At 46.6% G+C, this 27,275-nt stretch overlaps 1 protein-coding gene across 1 annotated transcript in view; it reads right to left on the bottom strand.

Annotated features, from left to right (window-relative positions):
- The window catches only part of LIMCH1 (LIM and calponin homology domains 1), a 391,967-nt gene extending 373,638 nt beyond the window's left edge, over positions 1-18,329 (bottom strand). Inside the window, exon 1 of the mRNA XM_075346998.1 lies at positions 18,028-18,329. Coding sequence (XP_075203113.1) covers positions 18,028-18,114 — 87 coding nt within the window. The 5' untranslated portion in view covers positions 18,115-18,329. The remainder of the gene's footprint in view (positions 1-18,027) is intronic.
- Positions 18,330-27,275: the final 8,946 nt, after the last annotated feature.

Below are 27,275 nucleotides of genomic sequence, written 5' to 3'. Positions count from 1 at the left end.
GAGAGAGGGAGAGAAATGCCTCCCTCACTCCCCTCCTCCGTGCCGGCCCGCCCCCCGCAGCTGAGGTCCGCTTGCACAGTCGGACCTCAGTCGCAGGGATACTAGCATGACACTCGGCTCCTGCTGTGCTGCCACCGCGGGCCAAGTGTCATGAGAGCATCGCACTAGTGCCCCGTGTGGCCCCGGCTAGTGAGTGACTTAAAAGGGAACCTGTCAGGTCCTGTATGCACCCTGAACCTCGAGCAGTTCTGGGTACATATTTCTATAATCCCTGCATCTAGTAACATAGATAAAGGGATCTTAAGAAAAAGTATTTCTAAAGAGCCTTTATGATATGCTAATGAGACCAGGGCCTAGTCACAAGGGTGTTTGTTCCCTTAGCATGTAAGCACACCCCTATGGGAGTGAAAACATGCTAATGAATGTGCAGCGGCATGTTCGAGCTCACCTCTCTGCTATCACCACACCAGACGCTGGATTTCGGATCAGTGCGCATGATCAGAAGTCCGAACTTTCGGTCATGCGCACTATGAAGCCGGGTGTACACATCCAGTCTTCAAACTGGTGTAGTGCGCATGACCGGAAGTCTGGGGGCGTTCTCACCATGCGCACTGAGCTGAAAACCAGCGGTGGCAGCAGAGAAGGGAGCTCGACCATGCCTCAGACAGCAGCGCCAAGGACAGGTGAGCATAAAGTTCCTGTTATCCATGTATTATCACGGATAGCATATTGAGAACATTCATGCGCCAAAATCATGACACACGGAGGGCCATATGCACCTTTTACACATCCGTGCAAAACGTGTGTGATTTTTCAAGGACATGTGAAAGTGGCCTTAAAGGGAAATTGGCATCAGAGTTTTGCCACCTCATCTGAGAGTAGCATAACATAGGGGCAGAGACCCGATTCCTGCAATGTGTCACTTACTGGGCTGCTTAGTGTGGCTTTCATAAAATCACTGTTTAATCAGCAGTAGATTATCATTAGAGGACTACGGTACTTGGCGTGCTGCAAGTAGTCCAGCATATTCATGAGCTCTTTATAACTGCTAGCAGATAAAACAGTGATTTTATTAAAATGACACATCGCTGGAATCCGGGTCTCTATCTCTACATTATGCTGCTCTCAGATAAGGGAGCAAACACCTGGCGACAGATTCATTTTTAAAGCAGGTCTGTCAGCTGAATCTAGCTATCCAACATTAACAGATCGATAAACTCTTCTTACATAACGTCATGAATATCAGATGATGTCCAACACTGGATGTAAATAACATACGGAGAAGCGCGGCACACTGTTTAGAGGCCACTTCTGAGCAGTGTAGTTCATCTCCCATTCACGTGGAGCAGTACCTGGAAGGGGTCACTAAATATACGGCGTTGCGCTGGGACATCCAGGTGCTGCAGATAACAGCCGATCACTGTGGGTACTCATCCAATATCAATAACCTAAATTTACAAATAGGTCATCAATAAGTTATTCCAAGAGTGATTATACCATTCTGCCCCATCCTAGGGGAACAGATTAGAACTACAGGTCTGTGGGCCAATTGGTTAGAAGGAATACAGTAAATTAATTTTTAATGAGGGGAAAAAAAAAAAAAAATAATAATAATTAGGGGGTAGTTCACTACTTATTTGTCCAAGTAACATCAACTCTCAAATACCTTGTGTGGTACATTCTGCCTGTGAGTGACGCTGTTGTGGTCCACTCTTTCCCTTCTCGAGACCCCCCGGGATCCATGATCTCTGATGTCTGGTGATGTCACATCAACTTCCAGTTGACCCGATACCACAGAGTCTTCCTGAGTGACTGGGTTGTGGCGGAGTTTCACCGCTCGTCACAGCCCAGCATCGCGCATGCTTGCGGCGCTCTGCAGTGGAGGAGTGAGCAGGGAGATGCTGGGCTGTGACGAGCGGTGAAACTCCGCCCACAGCCCAGTCCCTCACTTAGGCATCTTTTACACGTCCGTGAAAATCATGCACGTTTTTCACGGACGTGGCAAAGGTGCGTATTGCCCTCGGTGTGCCTTGTGTATGGCACACGTGTGTTGTCCGTGTGTTATCCGTAATAACACAAGGAGAACGGGAACTTTCTGCTCACCTGTCCCTGGCTTCGCTGTCCGTGGTGCTGATCTTCGGTCTCCGGTCCTGCCGACTCCACGCTGCTGCTGCTTCCGGCCGCAGTGAAGAGAATATTCAATTAGCATAATGAGCGGCGGTCGGCAGCAAGTGACAGCAGCGGCAGAGACAGGAGGGCAGGAGAAGGTGAGTAAAGTTTTGGTTTTTTTCTCGCAGATACATGTGTTTTCTCCGGCGCGTGTAACACGGAACACATCTGTGTGGTCAGTTTGTGTTATGTGGGACCCGTTTGCGTTCCGTGTGACAGCCGTGATGCCAGAGAAAACGTGGACATGTCTACGAGTGGAGCACACGTACACACGTTCCATGGCAGAAAACGCACGTGAACGAAGACCCATTGATTTTAATGGGTCTACGTGTGCCCGTGTCTCCAGTACGTGAGAAAACTGACCATACACATACCGGAGGCACAAACGTGTGAAAGAGGCCTTAGACTGGGGCCGGCCACAATGATGTCAGGTCAACTGGAAGTTGACGTGACATCACCGGACATCAGAGGTCACAGAGTTCGGGGGTCATGAGAAGACGATGAGCGGACAGCAATAGCACCACTCAAAGGCACTATTGCCAACACAAGGTATTTGAGCGAAGCCTTGTTTCTCAACATTATATCAATGTGGCTTGGAAAAATAATTAGTGAACCATCCCTTTAAGTGCCATTTTAGCCACTAGGTGTGAATCTGTACTACAGGCCCCTTCAGATCTGCAGTAAAACTAGCAGCCATCTGCCTCTTGGATCTGACCAAATCATGTCAGGAAGGGGTGTTTTTCATGACTACTGGTATTTTGTCAGAAATCATTTTATCTGTGTGTCGCCCACATGGCAGACAGAGACCCCGCACACAGCACACACAATGGAGCCTGCAGAGTTCACAGTCTATGAAGGTATATGTCTCTTCAATGGCTGGGTAGATTGTTATTGCCGATAATGGAGCAGAAACAAAATTCTCACCTGGCCTTATGCTGAATACACAGATTTCAGCTGAGATGTGGGAACGGCTGAGCTTTGGGCCTGTATAATGAGATCTTGTCATCCCAGTGTCATTACCATAGTAATCGAATCACATGGCCACAGTCCATCAGGATGTCAGCATTAGAAAATGCTTTTTAATGTAGGTGTCTAAGGTATCAAATTTGCTGAACGTAAATGAGGACCATAAAAAAATAACGACATTTTGGTTCTAACATTAATCTAGTATCTATCTCAGGAGCTCCATATCTTTCCTGGACCTGCTGTGATAACTGCCTGAGAGGAGAAAATACAGCCATTACCCTCACAAAACACAAAAAAAAACGGAGCAGAAAAAACAGCCACAGATCCCCGTCAGGGGGCAAATTAGGGAAAAAAAAAAATATATAAGACCATTCCATAAAATTCATTAATGGATTTCACAATACACTTTGCATACATTTGTAGAAGGATCTGTAAGACCTGATAAGGCTGGTGTACTTACTTTGAAAATCAAAGTCAGAATGGCTGTTTAATCTTGTAATAAAAATCCCAATTTTGATAAGTGAAGGTAAAGTTGGACTCTTAAAATGCTTATTTTAGCATCGGGGGGGGGGGGGGGGGGAACAGAAACACAAAAAAAAAAAAACACCCCACACCGTTCATTAAAAGGATTATATAGCTATTCTCATAGGGGCTTCTGAAGTACACCAGCCTCAATAGATCTATTCAATAATGTATGCCGTTTGTATAGTTGAAGAGAACCAACCACCAGGACTCTGCTATATGAAGTAAAGGCAGTGCCATATATGCAGTAAGATGCTGAATCCAGGCATACCGGTTGTAGAAAGATCGGATGCTTGGTTGCAGAAATATCTATAATCAAGGTTGCAGCAATGCATGAACTTTCATTGACTGATGCAACATGGGCAGGCCGTTGTGGATAGGGTCGTCGCTGTAAAGTCCTCCTCCAGCTTCTTCTAGGATGTGGCCCCTTTTCTTTTTTGGAATCTCACGCCGCGCTGCCATTTCTGTTGTTGGCGGCACGTGTGCATTGACACAGTGATTTTGTTATCGCCGGAGTCTATGCATGCGCGAACCGCAATCTCCAGCGCCATTTTATTAAAGACAATGTGAAGAGGCATCGATGCGTGCGCAGTTTAATTTATTTATTTATTTTATTTTTTTTTAACATTTGCACAGGCGCCCCTGCCGCTCAGTGTTCCCCGCAGTGTCTTCAATAAAATAGCACCAGATATCACGGTTTGTACATGCGCGGACTTCGGCAGCATTTTAAGCAAGACAGAATCTGTGTTAATGCGTGAGATCTAAATAAAGAAAGGGGGGCACATCATAGAGGACGCTGGAGAAGGATCCTGGAACCTCCTCCAGCTCTCTGCCTGTGGCCTACTCGTCCAAAAACCATGCATGCACTGAATAGGTCTTCCAGGACCTTTCTTAGGCGACGCCCACCACATCCTGCTGTGATATGAAGAGCCAATACTCCTTAATCTGGAAGTGCTTCTCAGCCTATTGCAGAGGGTCACTGGACATATAAGGCATCCTCCCCTTCTGGGAGGTGTCCGAGCAACGTCTTCCTGTCCCTTAGTGTGGTGTTGCTTCCTGTAAGGTCCCTGTTCCCTGCCTGTTTAACCTTGCTCCTGTTCCTAATCTCTGTACCTTGCCTCTGCTGCTCAAGTCCTTAACTAGGTCCCTGCGCTTCACTGAGTCCATACCTGTCTGGCTTTGACCACGCCACTTCAGCCCACGGATTGGATCAAACACGAAAAGAGGAGGTCTTTACCGAGTCACATGTGTCAATATCCTTCCTGCTACAGGATCAAGGCCTGACTCGGTGTTACCATCTACCTCCACTCTGGACCGGTCTTCGCTGGTGCTGTGGTCGTACCAGCTGTGCATTGCTACTCTGCTATACCTGAGGGTATTCGGACTATTCCTGTGCCAGCTGTACTTGCACTCTGGACTCTACTCTAGGACCTTTTGTTGTTTAGTGCTGGTCGTGCTCTGATCATTAAAATCCTTTCCTTCCCTCAAGGTTTGTCTGAGTCCATCTCTGGGGTCAGCTGCCACAGTCCTCTGTGGTCCTGTGGGTTCACTACTACGCTCCCCCGTGGGTAGTGCAAAACTATAGTACAACAAAAACAACGCTCAAAGCCGGAAACTCAGCTATAGACAGTATACTGGGCATGTTTGGGGTGTCTGCCCCTCATCAGTGTTGATTAGAATTGGCTTTCTGTGCCTCAAGGGTGTCGCACTCAGTCGGACAGACTCTTCTTCACCCTCATGAGTAAGGACAAAGACCCCATAACATTTTTAGATGAGTTTCTGGCTTGGCCTATTCCCCTGACCATGTTACAAGGCTTAGTAAATGGTTGGACACTGACTTTTGGGGTATCTGCCTCTCCTAAATGGTACTTTGCGAGATCATCTCACTTGTTCTACAAGAAAGCCAATTTACATGCAGTTACACAATGAACGCCCATGTGTGAATAGGAATCCACTTTATTGTGTCACAGTGCACTCGAAATACTGATCTAGTCCAAGTGAAATACAAACCGGCCTGGTGTAAGAGGAGCCGCCATGTTAATAATGCAGAGCTAGGCAACGGGGAAAAGCTACAATAATATAGCACAGTCCTGACCGCTTTGCACATCACGTTCACATTTTCAGAACTTTTCAACATAAGAGGATCCCTTGGTAAATCCTAGATTCCTGGGTTATGCAGTTTAGCTGAGGTTTAATATGGCCAGTAACACTTGTGAATGGAGAACAATGAGCCCATTCTATGGACAAAAAAAATAAAAAAAAATGAGATATGATACTTGTGAATTCCATCCTCATGAAACCTCGGGGGATCGGGCCTTTGCCTTGTTTATAACCTCCACTATATGAACGCTGCACGGAGCAGAACACACGATCCCGCTCTGTCATTTCCTGCTAATTTTCTCAATGCAAACAAAACAGTGGAAAGAAAACCCTTGAAAGACGTCAATCATATAATATCACTTCGTCCTACAAAGCAGATTTCACTAAGTAATAAAACACAAAAGCCAGAATTCATCAGAGGTTTTTTGGCAGAATTTGGCTATAAAACTCCTTGAAATGCCACAAACGTTTGTGGCTGACTTTTTTTTGTGACTGTGGCGGCTGCCAATGTCAAAGAGAGTGGAGATGTTTTGGGTCTGGGGGCGGAAAAGCCCGCCTGGCAAAGTCATCCACTGCACAGTAGGTGTAAATTGTGCCAAAAATACACACCAAGGCCTGATTGGAGAAACTGTTCTGGCGAAGGAGCACAGCAGCCGTAAGATACATCATATTCATTAGGAGGAACACTCATCCTTCTTCAAAGGTTGCCGTTATTAAGATTGGTGTACAAAACCCGCTCTCAATGAATTGGAGCTAGTGTTGAGCGAGTAGTTCACTATTCGTACTTGCTATGCTGTTAGAGAGTATTGTCCGCTACTCACATATTCGTTACGAGTAGCGGGTGCAATGTAAGTCAATGGAAAATACTCGCTAAGTAGCAAGTAACACGACAGCCGTACTATTCGCTACTCGCACAAAAAGTACGGCTTTCGGGTTACTCGCTAAGTAGCAAGTATTTCCCATTGACTTACATTGTGTCCGCTACTCGTAACGAATATGCGAGTAACAGACAGTACTCGCTAACAGCATAGCAAGTACAAATAGTTAACTACTCACTCAACACTAATTGGAGCCATATAGTAGAACGCCTAGTGTAAAGAAGAAACCTCATACTAGGATCTTGTATCATTCTTTTTCAGATGAACAATCTAAAGATGATATGACTTTTTTAGAATTTGGGGTACGTGCCCACGGTCAGGACCTGCTGTGTCCTGGACGGGGCGGGTACTGACCTGCCGGGCCATGAGCCTCCTCCGCAGGAGACCGTAGTTGCTCGTGCCCACGATCAGGGTTACTGTAGAGATAACAATATAGCGCATATGAGAAGCACCCGTGGAGTGATTTCTGTATATTTATATTATAGAATTGCTCACCTGGTTAGGTTGTGCGCCCTCGCACAACCCCGGTGTTAGATGTATAATTCCTCTAGGGGATGAGGGACTGTCTCAGCTGGCGTTATCCGTTGTTTTGCTGGGTGGATCCAGGTTTGTTGCCGCTGCTGGCTTCAGATTGACCGACTTTTTGAATCCTGGAGCTCTGTGCGGACCTGTGTCCTCCCGCTGTTAGTTCAAATGATCTGATGGATTCTATTACTCACAGCAGCTCTACCCGGATTCCCTTATGGGAGTAGGCATATAGAAAAAAGATTCCGGTCCTTGTGAGCGCTAGTAATAGATCTTTGGTCTTTGATCTTTTAAGAAATTTGGCTTTATTAATAATAACATAAAGCTCTGAGGATAAAGGCACCTGAGGATGGCAAGTGTATCTTGCTGAAACGCGTTGTGTTAATTCAAGAGCTTTATGTTATTAATAATAAAGCCAAATTTCTTAAAAGATCAAAGACCAAAGATCTATTACTAGCGCTCACAAGGACCGGAATCTTTTTTCTACACGATCAGGGTTAGGGACGCTGCGGTCTCTCTCTCTTCTGTTCTCCCTACGGAGAACGCTTGCGACTTCGCAGCAAAGAACTGACATGCTTCTGGCTCGGAAAGCCGCACCACAGGGCAGTTTACACTGCGGGCTATACACGCACAGTGGGCATGGGATTTCTAGAAATCCGATCAACTGTGCTTGTGCTGTACAACACAGCATTTTAGATGCAGCAAAAACACACTACGTACATGCAAAAACGCTGTGAACACTGATCGTGGGCACGCAGCCTTACAGGGTAGATATTTTCTTGATTCACCAAACAGTTTTCATGGGAAATCTGGCATAAAATATCTTGAAATGGCGCAAACTTTTTGCACAACTCAAAATTGCTACTTTGGGCATTTTTAAACCCGTCCTTATTATGGCAACTTTCAGAATAGTGAGCAGAGCTTGGGTACCGGATATAGCACCCAACACATACATCATATTTACACCACAAAATGCCATAAATGATGACATATGTTCTCCAGACCCTGCCTGGCTTACATCTCCGAGAGTGGAGCACGGCAGGTGAAAGCTTGGCCAAATAAAAGGCACATGCCTCTTAATGATTTTGGTGCATCTTTCTCCAGTGCTTCCTTCACTAATGGTGTAGTTCAAAGCACCAGTCTTAATGAATCCCAGGAATTGATTTCTTTAAGGGTTCTGCTCTGATAGCAAGAGTAGCTGTCAAAATGTCTAAACTCACAGCAGAAAACTGACAAACCCCTATTTAAAAAGGAGGATGTCAGCACAAAGTGACTGTTCAAACCAAGCACATGCATTAGGAGAACTTTTAGCTAAGCCATCTTCAATGATTGACATCTTCAGCTTTGCAAGAGCCAGAGGAGGGTAGATATATTTATAAAAAAAAAAAATATAGGTAGAAAATTGCACCGACTATGCCAAGGGTGCCTGTGCTTGGTTTGGATACTCATTTTAGGCTGACAAGACTACCATTAAAAGTTACTTGGATACGTTCGAAATCAGATCTGGCACCTGTGCCGTGACTACAAAAGGAAAGTCAAAATGCGAATGGATATCAATTCTTCGGTAAGCTAGGTAACAACCGATACGGCCATTACTACCGCTTCCAAGTTACTGATTATCCACCTTTCTTAGGGCTCTTCCACGCAATCAGTGCGATGTTGGATCACAGTGCACGGACCGACGGTGGCTCTCCAGACCCGAGCAGGACAATTGAATGCGGATGTGTGGAGGAGATCTTAGGCTGTGTGCACAGGTTGCATTTGACAAGTATTTTTCGGTGCAGATTTGTCACAAAACCTGAACGGTTTCCTGATGTCAGCAAAGTGAATGAGAATCCTGACGTTTCATGCACTCATTAAGTATTTTCGACTTGCAGATTTTAAATCTGCTTCATGTTAATTCTTTGAGTTTTCGCTCCAGATTTCACCCAACAGGGGAAAAATATGCATCAAAAATGTCAAAAACGCAGGAACAAACAAAAAAACAAAAAACAAAAACACAAACATGCATGTTTTTCCTGCCAAAAGATGCAGACATTTTTGGAGAAATCAGCAGTGAAAATTTGTATCAATAAATGACAGACTACATGGCCACATTGCAAGTCAATTTCACTCACAGATTTACTGAGCAGAACATGGATGAGATTTTCTACACCCAAATCTGCTGTGAGGAATATCAGTCCAGGAATATCAGTCCTGTGTGGACATAGCCTTACACTAGAAATCCCATGAATTTTGAGCTCCATAGGGTTCCAATGGTAGAAATGTTAAATGACCCCTCTCTGGGACTTCTAGTATTAAAGGGAACCTGTCAGGTCCAATATGCACCCAGAACCACGAGCAGTTCTGGGTGCATATAACTAATCCTTGCCTAACCGTTCCTGTATACACTAGCATAGATAAAAGGGATCTTTATAAAAGTATTTCTAAAGATCTTTTACCGTATGCTAATGAGCGAGGGGCGTTAGTTCCCCTGGCTAGTCGCCCCCATTAGCATGTTAGTACGTCCCTGTGGGCGTGCTTACATACTAATGGATACGCAGAGTCAGAGGATGATCTCACTCACCTCTCCGCCCGACGCTGGATTTTGGCTTAGTGTGCATGACCACGGAGTTTGGGTCATGCGCACTACTTCAGTTTGAAGCCTGGACGTGTACCCCCGGCTTCATAAGTGCACATGACACAAACTCCGGGGTCATGCACACTGAGCTGAAATCCAGTGTCGGGCGGCAATGGCGGCGGAGAGGGGAGTGAGATCATACTGTGACGCTGCATATTCATTAGCATGTTAGCACACCCACAGGGGCGTACTAACATGCTAATGGGGGCGACGACTAGCAGGGGAACTAACTAAAGATCTCTTTATCTATGCTAGTGTATACAGGGACGGTTAGGCAGGGATTAGCAATATACACCCAGTACTGCTTGTGGTTCTGGGTGCATATTGGACCTGACAGGTTCTCTTTAAAATTCTGAGTACAAAATCTGCCAAGGACTGAAGAAGACTCCCGATGAGTGGCAATCCGCAAGTGATGTAAGGAAGGTCACACTAGAAACCATTAGGCTTTCTTCAAAACAGAGAAACCCTGGGTAAAGCGTCAGACAACCTGACAGATGAGAACAGCTCCCATAACACAAAACCTTCCAGGAATCCAAGAACTGCAGTTTTATACTAAAATTATAAAAAGGTCAAGCAAGTGACTCCTGTTTCTAACCACAGTAGAGGAATGTGGTGAGAGAAAGAAACCCAAAAATAATACAGGAACATTCTGTCTGACACCACGCTGCCCCACAAGAAGGGACGAACTGAAAACTATTTCCTGGACACCATTAGGCCGATAGCCAATATAGCAAAGTGAAACCGTGCAGCGTCACCTGTGACTCCACATAGCTATCCAGGGTCATCTACTCCGGGCTGCTTTGGTCTCGTAACAAGGTCTGTGAGGAATCAAGCTTATAAGGAAAAAAGACAGAAAACTACATGAGGGAAAAGAGGGGGGGCAATGATTTTGAAATTGAAATGCAATTCCAAAATTTCAGTCTTCGCCAACATTAGGTTTTAAGCATTTGTTTTCTGATCCCTCCCCCCCCAAAAAAAAACAAAAAAAAAAAAAAAAAATATACTTTTGTTGCTTTCTTACTATAGATTATGAGAATCCAAGACTTAAGGCCACTTTACACGCTACGAGATCGCTAAAGTGATGTCGTTGGGGTCACGGAATTCGTGACGCACATCCGGCCTCGTTAGCGATGTTGTTGCGTGCAACAACTACGCGCAATCGAAAAAAAGTCGCAAAATCGTTAATCATTGACATGCTCCCCTATTCCCAAATATCGTTGCTGCTGCAGGTACTATGTTGTTCGTCGTTCCTGCGGCAGCACACCGCTATGTGTGACACCGCAGGAACGAGGAACCTCTCCTTACCTGCGGCAGCCGGCAATGAGGAAGGAAGGAAGTGGACGGGATGTTCGTCCCGCTCATCTCCGCCCCTCCGCTTCTATTGGGCGGCCGCTTAGTGACGTCGCACAAAGCGCTCCCTTAGAAAGGAAGCGGTTTGCCGGTCACAGCGACGCCGCTAGGCAGGTAAGTAGTGTGACGACGGGGACGGGTACGCTCGCTAGCGAGATCGCAGCATGTAAAGCGGCCTTAAGGCCGAATTCAAACATCTGTGAAACCTGATCCAAGTGCAATATTGGAACCTTATATATATGGCTGCTGAGTTTGGGTCAGAAGACCGGCATCCAGACTAGACGTCACGGTTTTTGGCGTTGGCCTCAATGTGGACACAGATTTCACCCTATGAAACCCTCAGCATAAAGATATTTTCACATGACGATATTTTCGGGCAGGCTGCTGTCCATGACAGAAAATAACCTCACACAGCCCCTGGACAAATGTTATTCACTTAGGCTCTTCAGATTACAGGACTTTTTTTTTTTTTTCTCCACGCAGACTGAATGTCAACTTGAAAATAAAAATAAATAACAATTGTAGCGTGTTCTTGTCTTCTGTATTTTAGATAAGACTTGCCCATTGAATTCTATGGGTACACAAAAGAAAATGGATCCCATACGGATGCGTCATGCACACAGGTTTCAGAAGACAGAGGAGCAAGATGGCAGAAAGAGGAGGCGCCAACCCGGAGAACAGCACCGCCCATCTGGCCAACCAGCACTGGAGTGACCGGTTTAGGTGAGTAAAGTATTTTTTATGTTCTACAGTGCGGCCTGCGCTCTTATGTACAGCAAGTTAGAATGCTGTACATAAGAGCAGCGCCAGACTGGCTACCAGAGGAATCTCTAGTAATGCCAGGCCTGGATTCAGGTACCTGCATTGCACTTCGGAGCTCTCACCTGAGCTCCAGAGTGCAGCCTAGACTGTACCGCGAGCGCCGCGCCGAGTGATTGATTCCCCGATTCAGTCCATGACAGCTGCAGACATTCCGGGATGATCTCCGTTGCTCTCACCTGAACTCCGGATTGCACCCCGGCCTTTTCACAGCTGTCATGAACTTAATGCGCTGCGGCTTATAATCCGGTGCGCCTTATATATAAACCTAGGCGCCTTAGCAGGCCCTCATTGCTAATGCGCCTTATAATCCGGTGCGCCTTATAGTCCGAAAAATACGGTATTACTGTAAGGAGGCCAGGATGATGGTATATATGTTACAGGAAGGAGCCCAGGATGAGGGTATATATGTTACAGGAAGGAGCCCAGGATGGAGGTGTATATATTACTGGAATGAGCTCATGATGGGGGCATATATATTACTGGAAAGAGCTCATGGCCCATGATGGGGCACATAATACCAGGAAGAAGCACAGGATGGGTGACATTACAACATTAAGGTGGCAGAGGGCGGAGCAACACGTATTTCTTTATGGCCCATACATTTGATTATCATGTAGCTGGGGGCCTAGATACAAATTCTGCACGGGGGCCCAACAGACTCTAGTTACACCATTGACAAAATGGGCTGTAAAGATGACAGTTTATTCCCATGGACTAAGTCCAGTGTGAAAATTTCTGAAGAAAAAAAAAAAAAAAAAAATTCTGTTCTATTGTTTTCTGTATTATTTATGAGACTCACCAATATAACAGTGAATGGGTGCACAAAAATAAAAATATATCACATACACATCAGCCATACTGCATCCTATTTTTACAGATATATTGCCATTATTAACAATCAAAACGCACATGTATGATGGTCCATGGGGAACGTATGCAAGGCCATCCATGTGTCTATGTGTGTTCTCCGTGTGCTGTCCGTGAGACATCCAGATAGCACACGGACAACACAAACTTGTATAGTTACCTGTCTGCACTGCTGTTACTTCCAGGGACGCGGTTAGTGAAGCAAATATGCATGAGCTTAATGAGCGGGACCCGCAAGCAACAGCAGAGGCATTTTTATATTTTTTTTTTAAAAAGGGATGTGTTTCCTCTGGTATGTGTCACACTGATGTCACACAGATCACATCAGTGTGCGGCCCGTGTGACATCCATGCTATAATAAAATTAGCATAAGCAAACAGTACTAGCACATATAAATGACATAGGGCACTTCGTAAACACTGGTTTTGATCACAAAAGCATCAAAGCCATCAAAGTGCGACAAGGTGTACCCAGGGTATATGCTCATTTTGTTTCTATGTTAAGTTTTGGATAAAAATGGCTGTTAAAAAAAGGAAACAAATGGTATATGGATGAAAGTTGTCCGCTTTATCTTGAAGAAAATTGACAATTTTTATACGATCGGCTGAACCCGGCATAACATCACACGCAGCAAGTATACAACATTCGCACCGGAGCTCAATTTCCACATAGGCAAGGCCCTCTTCACACGTCAGTGTTTCTGGTACATATGACTTCCATTTTTATATGTACCGGGGGCACGGACATACACAGACCCATTAGGCTATGTGCGCAATTCATGCAGTTACGCTGCGCTTTGTAGCGCAGCGTAACTGCATGCGTCCTGCGTCCCCTGCACAATCTATGGAGATTGTGCAGGGGCCGTGCGCATGTGGCGTCTTAGAGCGCAGCGCTTCGACTGCTGCCCAAAGCGCTGCATTCAAGAAGTGACATGTCACTTCTTCCGTGCGCTTTGTCGGCAGCTCCTGCTCTGTCTATGGCAGGAGCTGCAGGCAAAGCGCATGGAATCGGCTTTTTTTTTTTTTTTCTCTTTCTACGGACATTTTCTGCAGCGATTTGAAGCGCACATGTGCTCTTCAGATCGCTGTAGAAATTTCTGCAGGGCTAGTACGCAACGTGCGCACATAGCCTTAAAATCAATTGGTCTGCGCACACATCTGTGTTTTCTCAAGGACATGTCTCTCTCTGGAGCACACGTGTGTCCGTGTGCTCGACACAGCAATGTGTCCGGTTTTCTCCATCAGCATGGGTGTCACACAGACCGCACGCTGATGTGATCCATGTGACATGAGTGTGACACGTACTGGAGAAAACACGTCTTTGAAATAAAATTACTTTCTATATTCGCCTGTCTCCTGTCTTCAGCACTGCTGTACCTTGCTTACGGGCCCGATTATGCTCATGAATATTCACTGCACCGCAGACCTAGAAGACATGTGAGTATCCAAGTTCTTGCTGTCTGTGTGCCATCACAGACAGCACACGCTGAACACACATGGAACACGCACACATACACAACCACACCACGGACCATGAAAAACCTGCGTTTTTATCACAAATGTGTGAAGGGGACATTAGACAGATATTTCTCTACATGAGGATGAGGTGTAAACTCTCGCCCACTTTGCTAGTACTGAAAACAATGCAGATTTTCCATTTATCAAATCTGGACGAAAAAAAAGTCTGCAGGTTATATCCCCCATGTGAGCATACCCTTTATGTGGAGCTCTGCTTGGGTTAGATTAGGCTTCTCGCTCAGGATCTCCAGAAACTAACAGTTTGCATGGACCAAACACTTGATCTGCTTAGTGTTTTGTGCAGATTATGGCAGCAATCTGTATCATGATTTGGAGGAAGAAGGTCAAGTGAGTCCGATCTGTCAAGTGGATCAAATGCAAAACACAGCGTGATCCCGGCGGAGTTTAGTAACATTCGGATTCATGAACGTGACACATTCTTATCAGAACGCACAAAGTAAGACACTGTGCATCAATTTCTGCTGGGGAACTTTGTGAAGTGCCACTTTCTGGGAATCTTCTTGAGAAGGAAAGAAGGTAAGGTTTCCTGCATTGATCTGTGATGCTGCCCGCCTCAGATGACCTGTCCAAGGTCTTAAACAAAATCTCATGTTAAGGGTCTTAGAGAGAGGCCCCACATCTTTGAAATTAAATGTGACAATTAATTGGACCCAGTTTTAACTCTTGGTGGCCCTACCCTAATGTGAACCAATACTAAGGTCTATATCAGGGGTCCCCAACTCCAGTCCTCAAGGGCCACCAACAATGCATGTTTTCAAGATTTCCTTAGTATTGCACAGGTGATAATTTAATCACCTGCACAGGAGATGATTCCAACACCCATGCACTGCTAAGGAAATCCAGAAAACATGCACTGTTGGTGGCCCTTGAGGACTGGAGTTGGGCACCCCTGGTCTATATAACACTTACAGTAATGCCATGGCTAGCTGGTGGTCCTGCTTGGCAACTTGCTGCTGGTAAGTACTACGAGTCCCAGTAATGAAGCCGACAGGCATCAATCATGGTCTCTTTTCTGATGACCACCATTAGCACTTTGCATTTACCTCTTGACAATACGACGTATAATGAGGCTTGTTGTGTACATTACATATATTATAAACTTTGACATGACAACGATTTGTAAAAAGGTGAGTGATTACAAACCACCGCTGTATCACACAAACACATGACTATGAAGCCAAGGACTATACCAAATCCAAAGTGAAGAAAAAAAAAAAAAAAAAAATCTGCATTCTGCTTGCATCCTCACAAAAAACAATTCAGAACCATGAAGGACCTGGAGCTGCCACACATTTATTATAAACTTTGAAATGACGACAAGTTATAAAAAGGTGAGTGACTACAGTCCACTGCTGTATCACACATACACATGACTATGAAGCCAAACAAGATACCAAATCCAAAGTGAAGAAGAACACAAAATCTGCATTCTGCCTGTGTCCTCACAAAAGAAACAGCCATGGAGGGCCTGGAGCTGCCGCACAGTAGCTGTGCAATGGAAAGTTCTGCAGTCTTTTCAGAGTCCCAGGGAACAACAGACCTTGCAATCAATCACACAATAATGCTTATGTTGCTTGGCCCAGAAAAGCTCGTCTTTTCCCATAGCCATCTCTTCCCAATATTTAGCCTTGTAGAAGTCACTGGCTGACATGAATGCCTGACAAAGTAGCAGAAGCATCAGGCAAAGCGTAGAGAAAGAAAAACAGAGGGCTAACAGGGTCTCTCCATCCAGGAAGCGGCTGTGCCCCCTCTTTTTCCCTGGTCTCCCATTCTAAACACAGATGAATAGGGCTCTGTGTTCAGGAGCTGTCAGCTAGAAGCCTACAGCCACAGCAGGTATGCAGTCCCCACAGCACCGCCATCTATGTACAAGGAAAATAAGACACTTGAATATCATCAATAACTGTTACTTAAACAGCAGCAGATAGTAGTCTGTGCCAGGTCACTATGCCATGCCTGGGCACTATAGTAGTCTGTGCCAGGTCACTATGCCATGCCTGGGCACTATAGTAGTCTGTGCCAGGTCACTATGCCATGCCTGGGCACTATAGTAGTCTGTGCCAGGTCACTATGCCATGCCTGGGCACTATAGTAGTCTGTGCCAGGTCACTATGCCATGCCTGGGCACTATAGTAGTCTGTGCCAGGTCACTATGCCATGCCTGGGCACTAAAGTAGTCTGTGACGGGTCACTATGCCATGCCTGGGCACTATAGTAGTCTGTGATGGGTCATGATACCACTAGTGTGTGCCAGGACATCATACCATGCATGGGCACTATTACTAGTCTGTGCCAGGTCACTATGCCATGCATGGGCACTATAGCAATCTGTAGCAGGTCACTATGCCATGTATCGGTAGTATACTAGTCTGTGCTGTGTCACCATACCACTATACTAGTCTGTGCCATGTCACTATATACCATGCATTAGCACTCCTACTAGTCTGCGTCAGGTCACCATACCATGCATGGGCACTATACTAGTCTGTACCAGGTCACTATACCATGCATGGGCACTATACTAGTCTGTACCAGGTCACTATACCATGCATGGGCACTCTACTAGTCTGTACCAGGTCACTAAGCCATGCATGGGCACTCTACTAGTCTGTACCAGGTCACTAAGCCATGCATGGGCACTATACTAGTCTGTGCCAGGTCACTAAGCCATGCATGGGCACTATAGTGGTCTGTGCCAGGTCACTAAGCCATGCATGGGCACTGCTACTAGTCTGTGCCAGGTCACTATACCATGCATGGGCACTATATTAGTCTGTACCAGGTCACTATACCATGCATGGGCACTATACTAGTCATGCCAGGTCATTAAGCCATGCATGGGCACTATACTAGTCTATGCCAGGTCACTAAGCCATGCATGGGCACTATACTAGTCTGTGCCAGGTCAGTATGCCATGCATGGGTATTATACTAGTTTGTGCCAAGTCACCATGCCATTCATGACCACTAAAGTAGTCAGTGCCATCTCACCATGCTATGCATGGGCACTATGCTAGTCTGTGTCCGGTCACCATACAAATGTTTGGGCAATATAGGTCAACATAACATGCATGGGCACTATACTAGTCTGTGCTAGGTCACTATGTCATGTATGAGCATAATAGTAATCTGTACCAGGTCACTACACTAGTCTATGCCAGGCTATCATGCCATTCATGACCACTATAGTAGTCTGTGCCATGTCGCCATGCCATGCATGGGCACAGCAATAACCCTGCACAGTAGGCACCTGAGCATTTGGTGGAATTAATAAACAGGAGAAGGATATGCTGCATGGAAAGTCATGTGTAACATGTAGCAGTTTACCTGCAGCAGTGACAGGAGCCAGTGTCAGCTGGAAAAGCAGCACTGGCAGCTCTGCCTGCCTCCAGCTATGGGAGCACAACAATAGCCCCTCCAGCCTTCACCAATGGACTGCTGCAATAGCTGGAGGCTGTCCCCTCCATAGCCAGGAGCATCTCATGAGGAGCCCTGGGCACAATGGCACACTGCCTTCATCAATAAGGATGTGTAGGGAAAGAAGTAACAATGTAAAGACAACAAACACCACCTGCAATGGTCTCCCACAGGTCAGTATAGAGCACTGAGTGGAAGCTTCTGGGGCAAACTTCCATCCAGGATTGCCAGATAGGAAGATGTCATGCTTTACCTCAATCCACTTCTGGGCTTCTCTGCAGGCAGCATCAGGAGGGGATTCCTGGGAGATGTCCTCCACCTCTAGTGCAGGGCTGGCCATGTCCAGGCTGCTGCCTTCCTCTGCAGGTAGATGATCTATCACAGAGCACAAGCTCCACAGCCTCCTCCAGCTCCCGGTGCAGGAGAAGCAATGCTGCTCTGTGCAGCGCGATCTGTACCTCCAGCTATAAGAAGCACACTGTTGCAGCCTTTGCCTTCAGTCCATGCAAATCCTGAAGCCACCTCCTCCTGGAGCAGAGGCAGCAATCACATGCCTCATTACATGCGCTCACAGAGCCAGGCACTCACTGCTGCAGCCCACAAGAGGGTGGAACAAGGCACTGCACAGGCTGAAGAACAGCATCAACAAGGGCTCAGTGGCCAGAGAAGAAGTGCCCTGAGCAGCCTGCCATTGTCTGCATGGAGGCTGCCCCAGGGGATGCTGGGAGAATCACTGGGCAGACCGTGCACCTGAGCAGCCTGCAACAAGTGTCTGGCATCGCCCTGTCAGCCCATAAACCTCAGCAGACCTGGGCTTTATGGGCTCTACAGACAGAAATCCCGCAGCAGCTTTGTCCTGCCATGAGTCATCTGATCCCTGCTTTACTTAAGAGATTTTAACAGTACTCCCCCTACTCCCCCCCTAAAACCACTGAATATACTGTAAATCAGGGGTCTCCAACCTGTGGCTTGTGAGCCAAATGTGGCTGCCTTCCAGCCATGTGCATAAACCCCAGGTCTAGCAAACAGCCATGAAGATCAGGTCTCCAGATGGTGACTTGTGAGTAGCCCCATATAGAAAAGCAGATCTGAATGGGGGTATTGTGGGAACCCCTGGATCTTGGTATACTGCCTCGGTGTGATTTCTGTGGAGAAGCTTTGGCTGTCATTATACTGATAATAAGGGCTCTGGGCATCACTACTGTGAGAGGCGGGAGCTGGATGTGGCTCACAACCCTCTCAGAGCTGAGATAATAACACTATTGCTGTATAAGGTTTCATTCGGACATATGTTGTTCATGGATATGACACATACTCATTATAGTCTATGGCAAGGGTGGGGAACCTCCAGCCCGCAGGCCATATGCATTTTCAGTGGCCCCGGACAGATTCCCAGGTACTGCAGTGCTCAGGCAGCAGCGGCGTCTTGCTGGCTGCCGGCCCTTTAAACACCCCACGTGTGCATGCAGCACTCACTACTGAACGCTGTGTGCGCATACACTGAAGAAGTAGGTCCTCAGCACGCTGGCCCACAGAAGATGGCAGCCACAGTGTCTCCAGTACTGTACATGCCTCCCAGTGCTCTGTGCCCCCTAGTGCTGTGTGCCCCGGTAATCTGCATGCCCCCCCAGTGATGTCTGTGCCCTCCGAGTAATGTCTGTGCCCCCAATTGATGTTTGTGCCCCTCACTGATGTGTATGCCTCCTAGTAATGTCTGTGCCTCAACCCTTCCTGTGATGTATATGCCCCAATGTCTCCTGTGAGGGATATTCCCCCAGCCCCTCCTGTGATGTATATGCTACTGGCATCTCCTGTGATGAATATGCCCCCAGCGTCTCCTGTGATCTATATGCCCCAGCCCCTCCCTCCTGTGATGTATATGCTACCAGCGTCTCCTATGATGTATATGCCCCCAACGTCTCCTGTGAGGTATATTCCCCCTGCCCCTCCTGTGATGTATATGCTACTGGCATCTCCTGTGATGAATATGCCCCCAGCGTCTCCTGTGATCTATATGCCCCAGCCCCTCCTGTGATGTACATGCTACCAGCGTCTCCTATGATGTATATGCCCCCAACGTCTCCTATGATCTATATGCCCCCTGCCCCTCCTGTGATGTATATGCCCCCAGCCACTCCTGTGATGTTAAAGTCACAGCCTCTCCTATGATGTATATGTGGAACGTTTTTCCGGGACCACAGACACAATGTGATTGTCACGGACAGACTAGAGGCAAGCCGCCCACAGGATCCCGAGAACCCCGAAATCCTTTAACCCTTGTACAGGGATATGGAATTACAAAAAGGTCCAAGAGATCGCTGCCTATGGAAAGACTGCAATCCAGAGAAGAATGGTAGTCAGGCAGGGTCAAAACCAGGAGGTACAGAAGAGGCAAAATCAGCAGGCAAAAGGGTGTTCAGTAAATCATGCTAAGGTCAAACCAGAGATGGCAGCGAAGTACAAAAACAGCAGGCAGGTCAGAAAAGGGGGTGGAAGTCCAACCACAGGTAGCAATAGTACAAAGGCAAGGAGCCAGAGACGCTGCAGTGAGTTTACAAAGGCTATATATGGTGGCGACCAGCAGACTGGAGGAGGAGTAAGAAGGGTGTGGTGCCTTCCCATAGGCCATAGCTTAAAGGTGATAACTTCAGTTGGAAGACAGACATCACCACAGTCAGACAGTAACACTACTGTTCACAGTCAAGCCCAGCTTAGTGGATGGGCAGAGCCTTGCGCCCACCAGAGCCACTAGTACTGACTCCTCCCCTATCACCAGCACTGCCGACAGTAGAAATACACCGTTGCCTGGTGACCGAAGCAGAAGTTGCAGGAGTGGACTCTGGTGGAGACGTGACAATAAGCTTCCAGCGTCTCTTGTGATGTATATGCCTTCAGACCCTCCTGTGATGTATATATCCTAGCCCCTCCTGTGATGTATATATCCTAGCCCCTCCTGTGATGTATGTACCCTAGCCCCTCCTGTGATGCATATGCCCCTGCCCTTCCTGTGATGTATTTGCCCGCAGCCTCTCCTGTGATGTCTGTACACCAGAATCTCCTATGTGATGTATATACTGCAGCCCTCATGTCTCCTGTGATGTATATACAGTTATTCCAGCATCTCCTATGTGATGAATATACAGTAGTTTCAGCATCTCCTATGTGATGTATATACTGCAGTCCCAATGTCTCCTATATGATGTATGTACAGCAGTCCCAGCGTCTCCTATGCAATGTATATGATTTACAAAACTTATTATCACAAAGAGTTGACTGTGCTCTAGACTGAGACAAACCTGGAAAAGCAGTTGTGAGAAGCAACAAGATCAATATCATCTAACATCACAGCCGCACCAAAGAGACGCAGCTTCGGCCATCACAGTAGGGGTGAGTTAATTAATTGTTTGACCAAATATATTAGGGCAATTTTCAAGTTGATAATTTTGTACAGACCCCGAAGGTTGGTAGAAATTTACAAATGGCCCCCGGCAGAAAAAAGGTTCCCCACTCCTGGTGTATGGGGCTGTTCATATGTCCTTGACATTTTTGCAGACTCTGAAAAAAAATGGAGTCATGTCTGAGTTTGATATCAGTCACAGATATCTGATATTAGTCCCATTTAAATCAATAGGAAAAAAAACATAGTACATGGATGCCATATTTGTTTAATCTAGGTGTTGACAGTTTTTTTTACTACATAATGGGTAGGAAAAGCTTTGAAAGTTGTTTTTATACAAGAAAATGGAAGCTACACTGATGGAAAAGATTAACACAGAACAAAAAATGGTACAAAAATGATCCTGCATAGTGACGAAAAACTCTTAAGGCCACTTTACACGCAACAACATCGCTAAAGAGATGTTCTTGGGGTCACGGAATTCGTGACGCACATCCGGCCTCGTTAGCGACGTCGTTGCGTGTGAAACGCAGGAACGACCGTTAATGATCAAAAATACTCACATCGTTGATCATTGACTTGTCGTTCTAATCTCAAATATTGTTACTGCAGCAGGTACTATGTTGTTCGTCGTTCCTGCGGCAGCACAAATCGCTATGTGTGACACCGCAGGAACACGGAACAACATCGTACCTGCGGCCGCTGCCAATGAGGAAGGAAGGAGGTGGGCGGGATGTTACGGCCGCTCATCTCCGCCCCTCTGCTTCTATTGGGCGGCCGCTTAGTGACGCCGCTGTGACACTGCACGAACCGCCCCCTTAGAAAGGAGGCGGTTTGTCGGCCACAGCGACGTCGCTAGACAGGTAAGTATGTGTGACGGGTGTTAGCGATGTTGTGTGCCACGGGCAGCGATTTGCCCGTGATGCACAACCGACGGGGGTGGGTGCTTTCACCAGCGACATCGCTAGCAATGTCGCTGTGTGTAAAGTGGCCTTTAGTTTTATCGTGTATGCAAAAAATACAATTGTCTGAATGAAGCCTAAGGTCTCTTTCACATGTCAGTAATTTTTCATATGTGAAAAATGGACCATATTTTTTTTCCTGTGTGCTGTATCCATTTTTGGTCATTGTGTTCACTTATGCCATCAGTGTTGCATTCATTTTAGTCCTATGTAGTGATGAGTAGACCCATGGATGTTCAGTTTCAATGGGTTCGGCCGGACATTAGTTAAGAGTTTGATTCGGGACCTTAACTTGACCCTAACTTTACCCCGAAACCCATACAAGTCAATGGAATCTGAACTGGCAAGAATCAATGCTTTTTCATCATACCTCCGAAATAATAGTGGAATAAAACGGAATCAAAAAGACTAATGTAAATAAAAATGTTATTGCTGATAGTCATCTTGTCCCTCAAAACACAAGCTGCCACACAGTTCCATCAGTGGAAAAATAAAAAAGCTATAGCTGTCAGAATCCAGAGGGGCAAAATCAAAACTTTTCCTATAAAACTGTTTTTATTGTGTAAAAGTGGCAAAACATAAAACATGATGTAAATGTGGTATCACTGTAGCGGTACTAACCCAAAGAATAAAAATGTCATCACTGTTACCACATAGTTACATAGTTACTTAGGTTGAAAAAAGACCTAGGTCCATCTAGTTCAACCTTCCTCCACCAGTTCTACATTTAGTCACTAAGTCATTTATAACCAACAATGTTTTGTGTACTGAGGAAATCATCCAGCCCTTGTTTAAAAGCGGTTATAGTATCTGCCATTACTACCTCTTGTGGTCGGCATTCCACAGTCTGACCGCTCTAACTGTAAAGAACCCTTTCCTATTTAGGTGTCGGAATCGCTTTTTTTCCACTCGCAGTGAGTGCCCCCTGGTCCTTAGTACTGTCTTTGGAAGAAATAAGTCATGTGCCAGTCCTTTATATTGACCACACATGTATTTATACATATAAATGAGATCTCCTCTGAGACGTCTTTTTTCTAAGCTAAACATATCTAACTTTTTCAACCTGTCATCATATGGGAGGCCTTCCATTCCTTGTAATAGTCTAGTTGCCCGCCTTTGAACTGACTCTAACTTCTGAATGTCCTTTTTAAAATGTGGAGCCCAAAACTGGATCCCGTATTCCAGATGTGGCCTTACAAGTGATTTATAGAGGGGTAACAATACGTTGGGATCACGGGATCTAATCTCTCTTTTTATACACCCTAAAATCTTGTTTGCTTTAGCAGCTGCTGCTTGACATTGAGTGCTGCTGCTCAGCTTATTTGTAATGAGAATACCCAAGTCCTTCTCCTGTTCTGTAGTCCCGAGTTTACTTCCATTTAATGTATACGCAGCTATAGGATTACTCCGTCCTAGGTGCATTACTTTACATTTATCAACATTAAATCTCATTTGCCAAGTATCTGCCCATTCTGACATCTTATCCAGATCTTTTTGTAATATTGTACTATCCAGGTCAGTTTTTAATATCCTACATAGTTTGGTGTCATCGGCAAAGACTGACACTGTACTATCAATCCCATCCACAAGGTCATTAATAAAGAGAGTAAAAAGAATCGGTCCAAGCACAGATCCCTGCGGCACCCCACTGCTGACTATAGCCCATTTTGAGAATGTACCATTTATGACTACTCTTTGTTTCCTATCTTTTAGCCAATTCCTTACCCAGTTGCATATTGTGTCCCCTAGTCCTTGCTTCTGGAGCTTCAGTATAAGGCTATTATGTGGTACAGTATCAAATGCCTTTGCAAAGTCCAAATAAATCACATTAGCTGCATTACCAATATCCAGGTTTGAACTTACCCCCTCATAGAACCCCAACAGGTTGGTTAGACACGACTTATCTTTCATGAATCCATGCTGTTTGTCAGTTATCATATTATTTTCTGCAATATATTTTTGCATGTCATCCCTTAAAATGCCCTCAAAAACTTTGCATACTACTGATGTCAGGCTTACTGGACGGTAGTTGCCTGGATCTACCCTCTTACCTTTCTTAAATATTGGTACCACATCAGCAATCCTCCAATCCTGAGGCACCAACCCTGTTACAAGTGAGTCTAAAAAGATGAGATACAGCGGTCTGTCGATTACGGAGCTCAATTCCCTCAATATTCGTGGATGAATGCCATCTGGCACATGGTAAACAGCATAAAAAAAACTTAAAAAAAAAACATTTTTGAATGATTATTTTTTGTTTATTCTTCATTCCAGAAATTGGAATAAAAAGAACGCTCAAAAAACTGTCTAATCACTTATACCGCATGGAGAGGCGTAAAATAAATAAATAAATAAATAAACTCTTGACCTGCTGTTGATTTGTTAATTCTTTCTCCCAAAGATCACAGTTCACATTTATCCTGTACTCTACACTGAGCACTTACACCGAGGTTTCCATGTACCGTATTTTTCGGACCATAAGACGCACTTTTTTCCCCCCAAATATTGGGGGAAAGTGGGGGGTGCGTCTTATGGTCTGACTATAAGGCTGCGGGGAATGAGGGTGCCGCGGTGCAGCGGGTCATCGGCGGCACGAGCAGTGTTACGGGGGGCTGTCTGATAACCTAAATGAGTATCAGACAGTCAGGGTCCACCGTGCAAAGACTCTGCTGCAGACTATGGCAGAGTGCAATACCTCTGTTAACTCACAGAAGGATATAATAAGAAAGTAAAGCAATTCCTCCCTTACTTGGAGGGTGTGTGGAATGATCTCTGTTAATAATCACAGAGACAAAGGCAATGTGTGCGAAATGGCACCTACCTAGGTCCGCTCTTCTAGTGGTGCAAAAGAGACGAACAGCAGCGTAAGCCGCACAAAGCTCCTACCTGCGTTCGCTCCACTAGTGTGCGAGGACACGAACCACTAGATATGGCACCTGCCTAGGTCCGCTCTTCTAGTGGTGCAAAAGAGACGAACAGCAGCGTAAGCCGCACAAAGCTCCTACCTCTGTTCGCTCCCCTAGTGTGCGAGGATACGAACAACTGCCAGACGCAGTATAAGGAACGTTACCCTAGCGGCAACGTCCACCTACGAGTCGAACCACAAGGCCCAGCCAGACCATGTGCCTCAGGCACCTGCCTATGTCCGCTCCCCTAAGAGGTAAGGATACGGACAGCAGCCGAAGCTGTAAGGTATAAGAACGCTACCCTGCCGGTAGCGCTCACCTAGCATAGACAGAGGAATGCCTAGAGGAACGCGCACAGAGCGTCTACTCTTATGCATGAACCAAGAGGACTGAGCGCCATGCGGCATGTGTCAGGGTCTTATATAGACTCTGTGCCTCATCCAAGATGGAGGACACCAGAGCCAATCCGCTGCCAGAACGACAGGAGTGACGTCATGCTGGCCTATCACCGAGCAAGGCATCACAAGCACATGACCAGCGACCAATCGGCATAGAAGGTGTCAGAGACATGTGACCTCGTGTCAGCGATGATGTCCCCCGCACATGTGCAATGGCTCCAATATAGGACTTAGTCTCCGGCGCTCGCACATGTGCAGTAGCAAGAAATCTGGACTTAGTCTCCAGCACTCGCACATGTGCAGTAGTAAGAAATCTGGACTTAGTCTCCAGCGCTCGCACATGTGCAGTAGCGAGAAATCTGGACATAGTCTCCAGTGCTCGCAGCAACCGTAACAAGCAGGCTGTAACAGCCTGCCGTGACCACGTGGGCCCGCTCATTACATATGCACGCCCATCCTCCCGCCCATCATCTCTCAGCGAAACCGGCGCTGACAGGTGGGCGGGGTGATGGGCGGGGGGGTGCGTGCATAATTAGCAGCCGGCCGTGATCACCCCTGGCAACTACAGCCTGGAGTGATCATGTGCGGCTGTATTCACTGCCCCCCGTGCATCATTATCAGCGCGGGGTGCAGTGAATCAGTGTACTCACCCGTCACCGTGTGTGGAGCCGCCCCCCTGCAGCATCGCGTCTTCCTGTCTGTGCCGGCGGTCAGCTGATCTGGACACTAGCGGCGCGCACCGCGATGACGTCATCGCTTTGCGCGCCGCTAGTATCCACCAGAATCGATCAGCTGACCGCCGGCACAGACAGGAAGACGCGATGCTGCAGACACCGGTGACGGCTCCACACAGCGGCGCTGCAGCTGAGACAGAGATCGGTGCTTCAGGGAGTGAGGAAGGGTAAGTATAAACGTTTATTTTTTTTTTCCTGTGCCACAGGATACACGCCATTTACCAGGATGGGGGCATTTCATGAGCAGGATGGATGGGGGCATTTTATGAGCAGGATGGATGGGGGCATATCATGAGCAGGATGGATGGGGGCATTTCATGAGCAGGATGGATGGGGGCATTTCATGAGCAGGATGGATGGGGGCATTTCATGAGCAGGATGGATGGGGGCATTTCATGAGCAGGATGGATGGGGGCATTTCATGAGCAGGATGGATGGGGGCATATCATGAGCAGGATGGATGGGGGCATTTCATGAGCAGGATGGATGGGGGCATTTCATGAGCAGGATGGATGGGGGCATATCATGAGCAGGATGGATGGGGGCATTTCATGAGCAGGATGGATGGGGGCATTTCATGAGCAGGATGGATGGGGGCATTTCATGAGCAGGATGGATGGGGGCATATCATGAGCAGGATGGATGGGGGCATTTCATGAGCAGGATGGATGGGGGCATATCATGAGCAGGATGGATGGGGGCATTTCATGAGCAGGATGGATGGGGGCATTTCATGAGCAGGATGGATGGGGGCATTTCATGAGCAGGATGGATGGGGGCATATCATGAGCAGGATGGATGGGGGCATTTCATGAGCAGGATGGATGGGGGCATTTCATGAGCAGGATGGATGGGGGCATTTCATGAGCAGGATGGATGGGGGCATATCATGAGCAGGATGGATGGGGGCATTTCATGAGCAGGATGGATGGGGGCATTTCATGAGCAGGATGGATGGGGGCATATCATGAGCAGGATGGATGGGGGCATTTCATGAGCAGGAAGATGGGGGCATTTCATGAGCAGGATGGATGGGGGCATATCATGAGCAGGATGGATGGGGGCATTTCATGAGCAGGATGGATGGGGGCATTTCATGAGCAG

This window comes from Anomaloglossus baeobatrachus, chromosome 1 (assembly GCF_048569485.1).
Source record: "Anomaloglossus baeobatrachus isolate aAnoBae1 chromosome 1, aAnoBae1.hap1, whole genome shotgun sequence".
NCBI classification, from domain to species: domain Eukaryota; kingdom Metazoa; phylum Chordata; class Amphibia; order Anura; family Aromobatidae; genus Anomaloglossus; species Anomaloglossus baeobatrachus.
The sequence above is the reverse complement of the archived record's forward strand: the minus strand, read 5'-3'. Positions and strand labels throughout refer to the sequence as shown.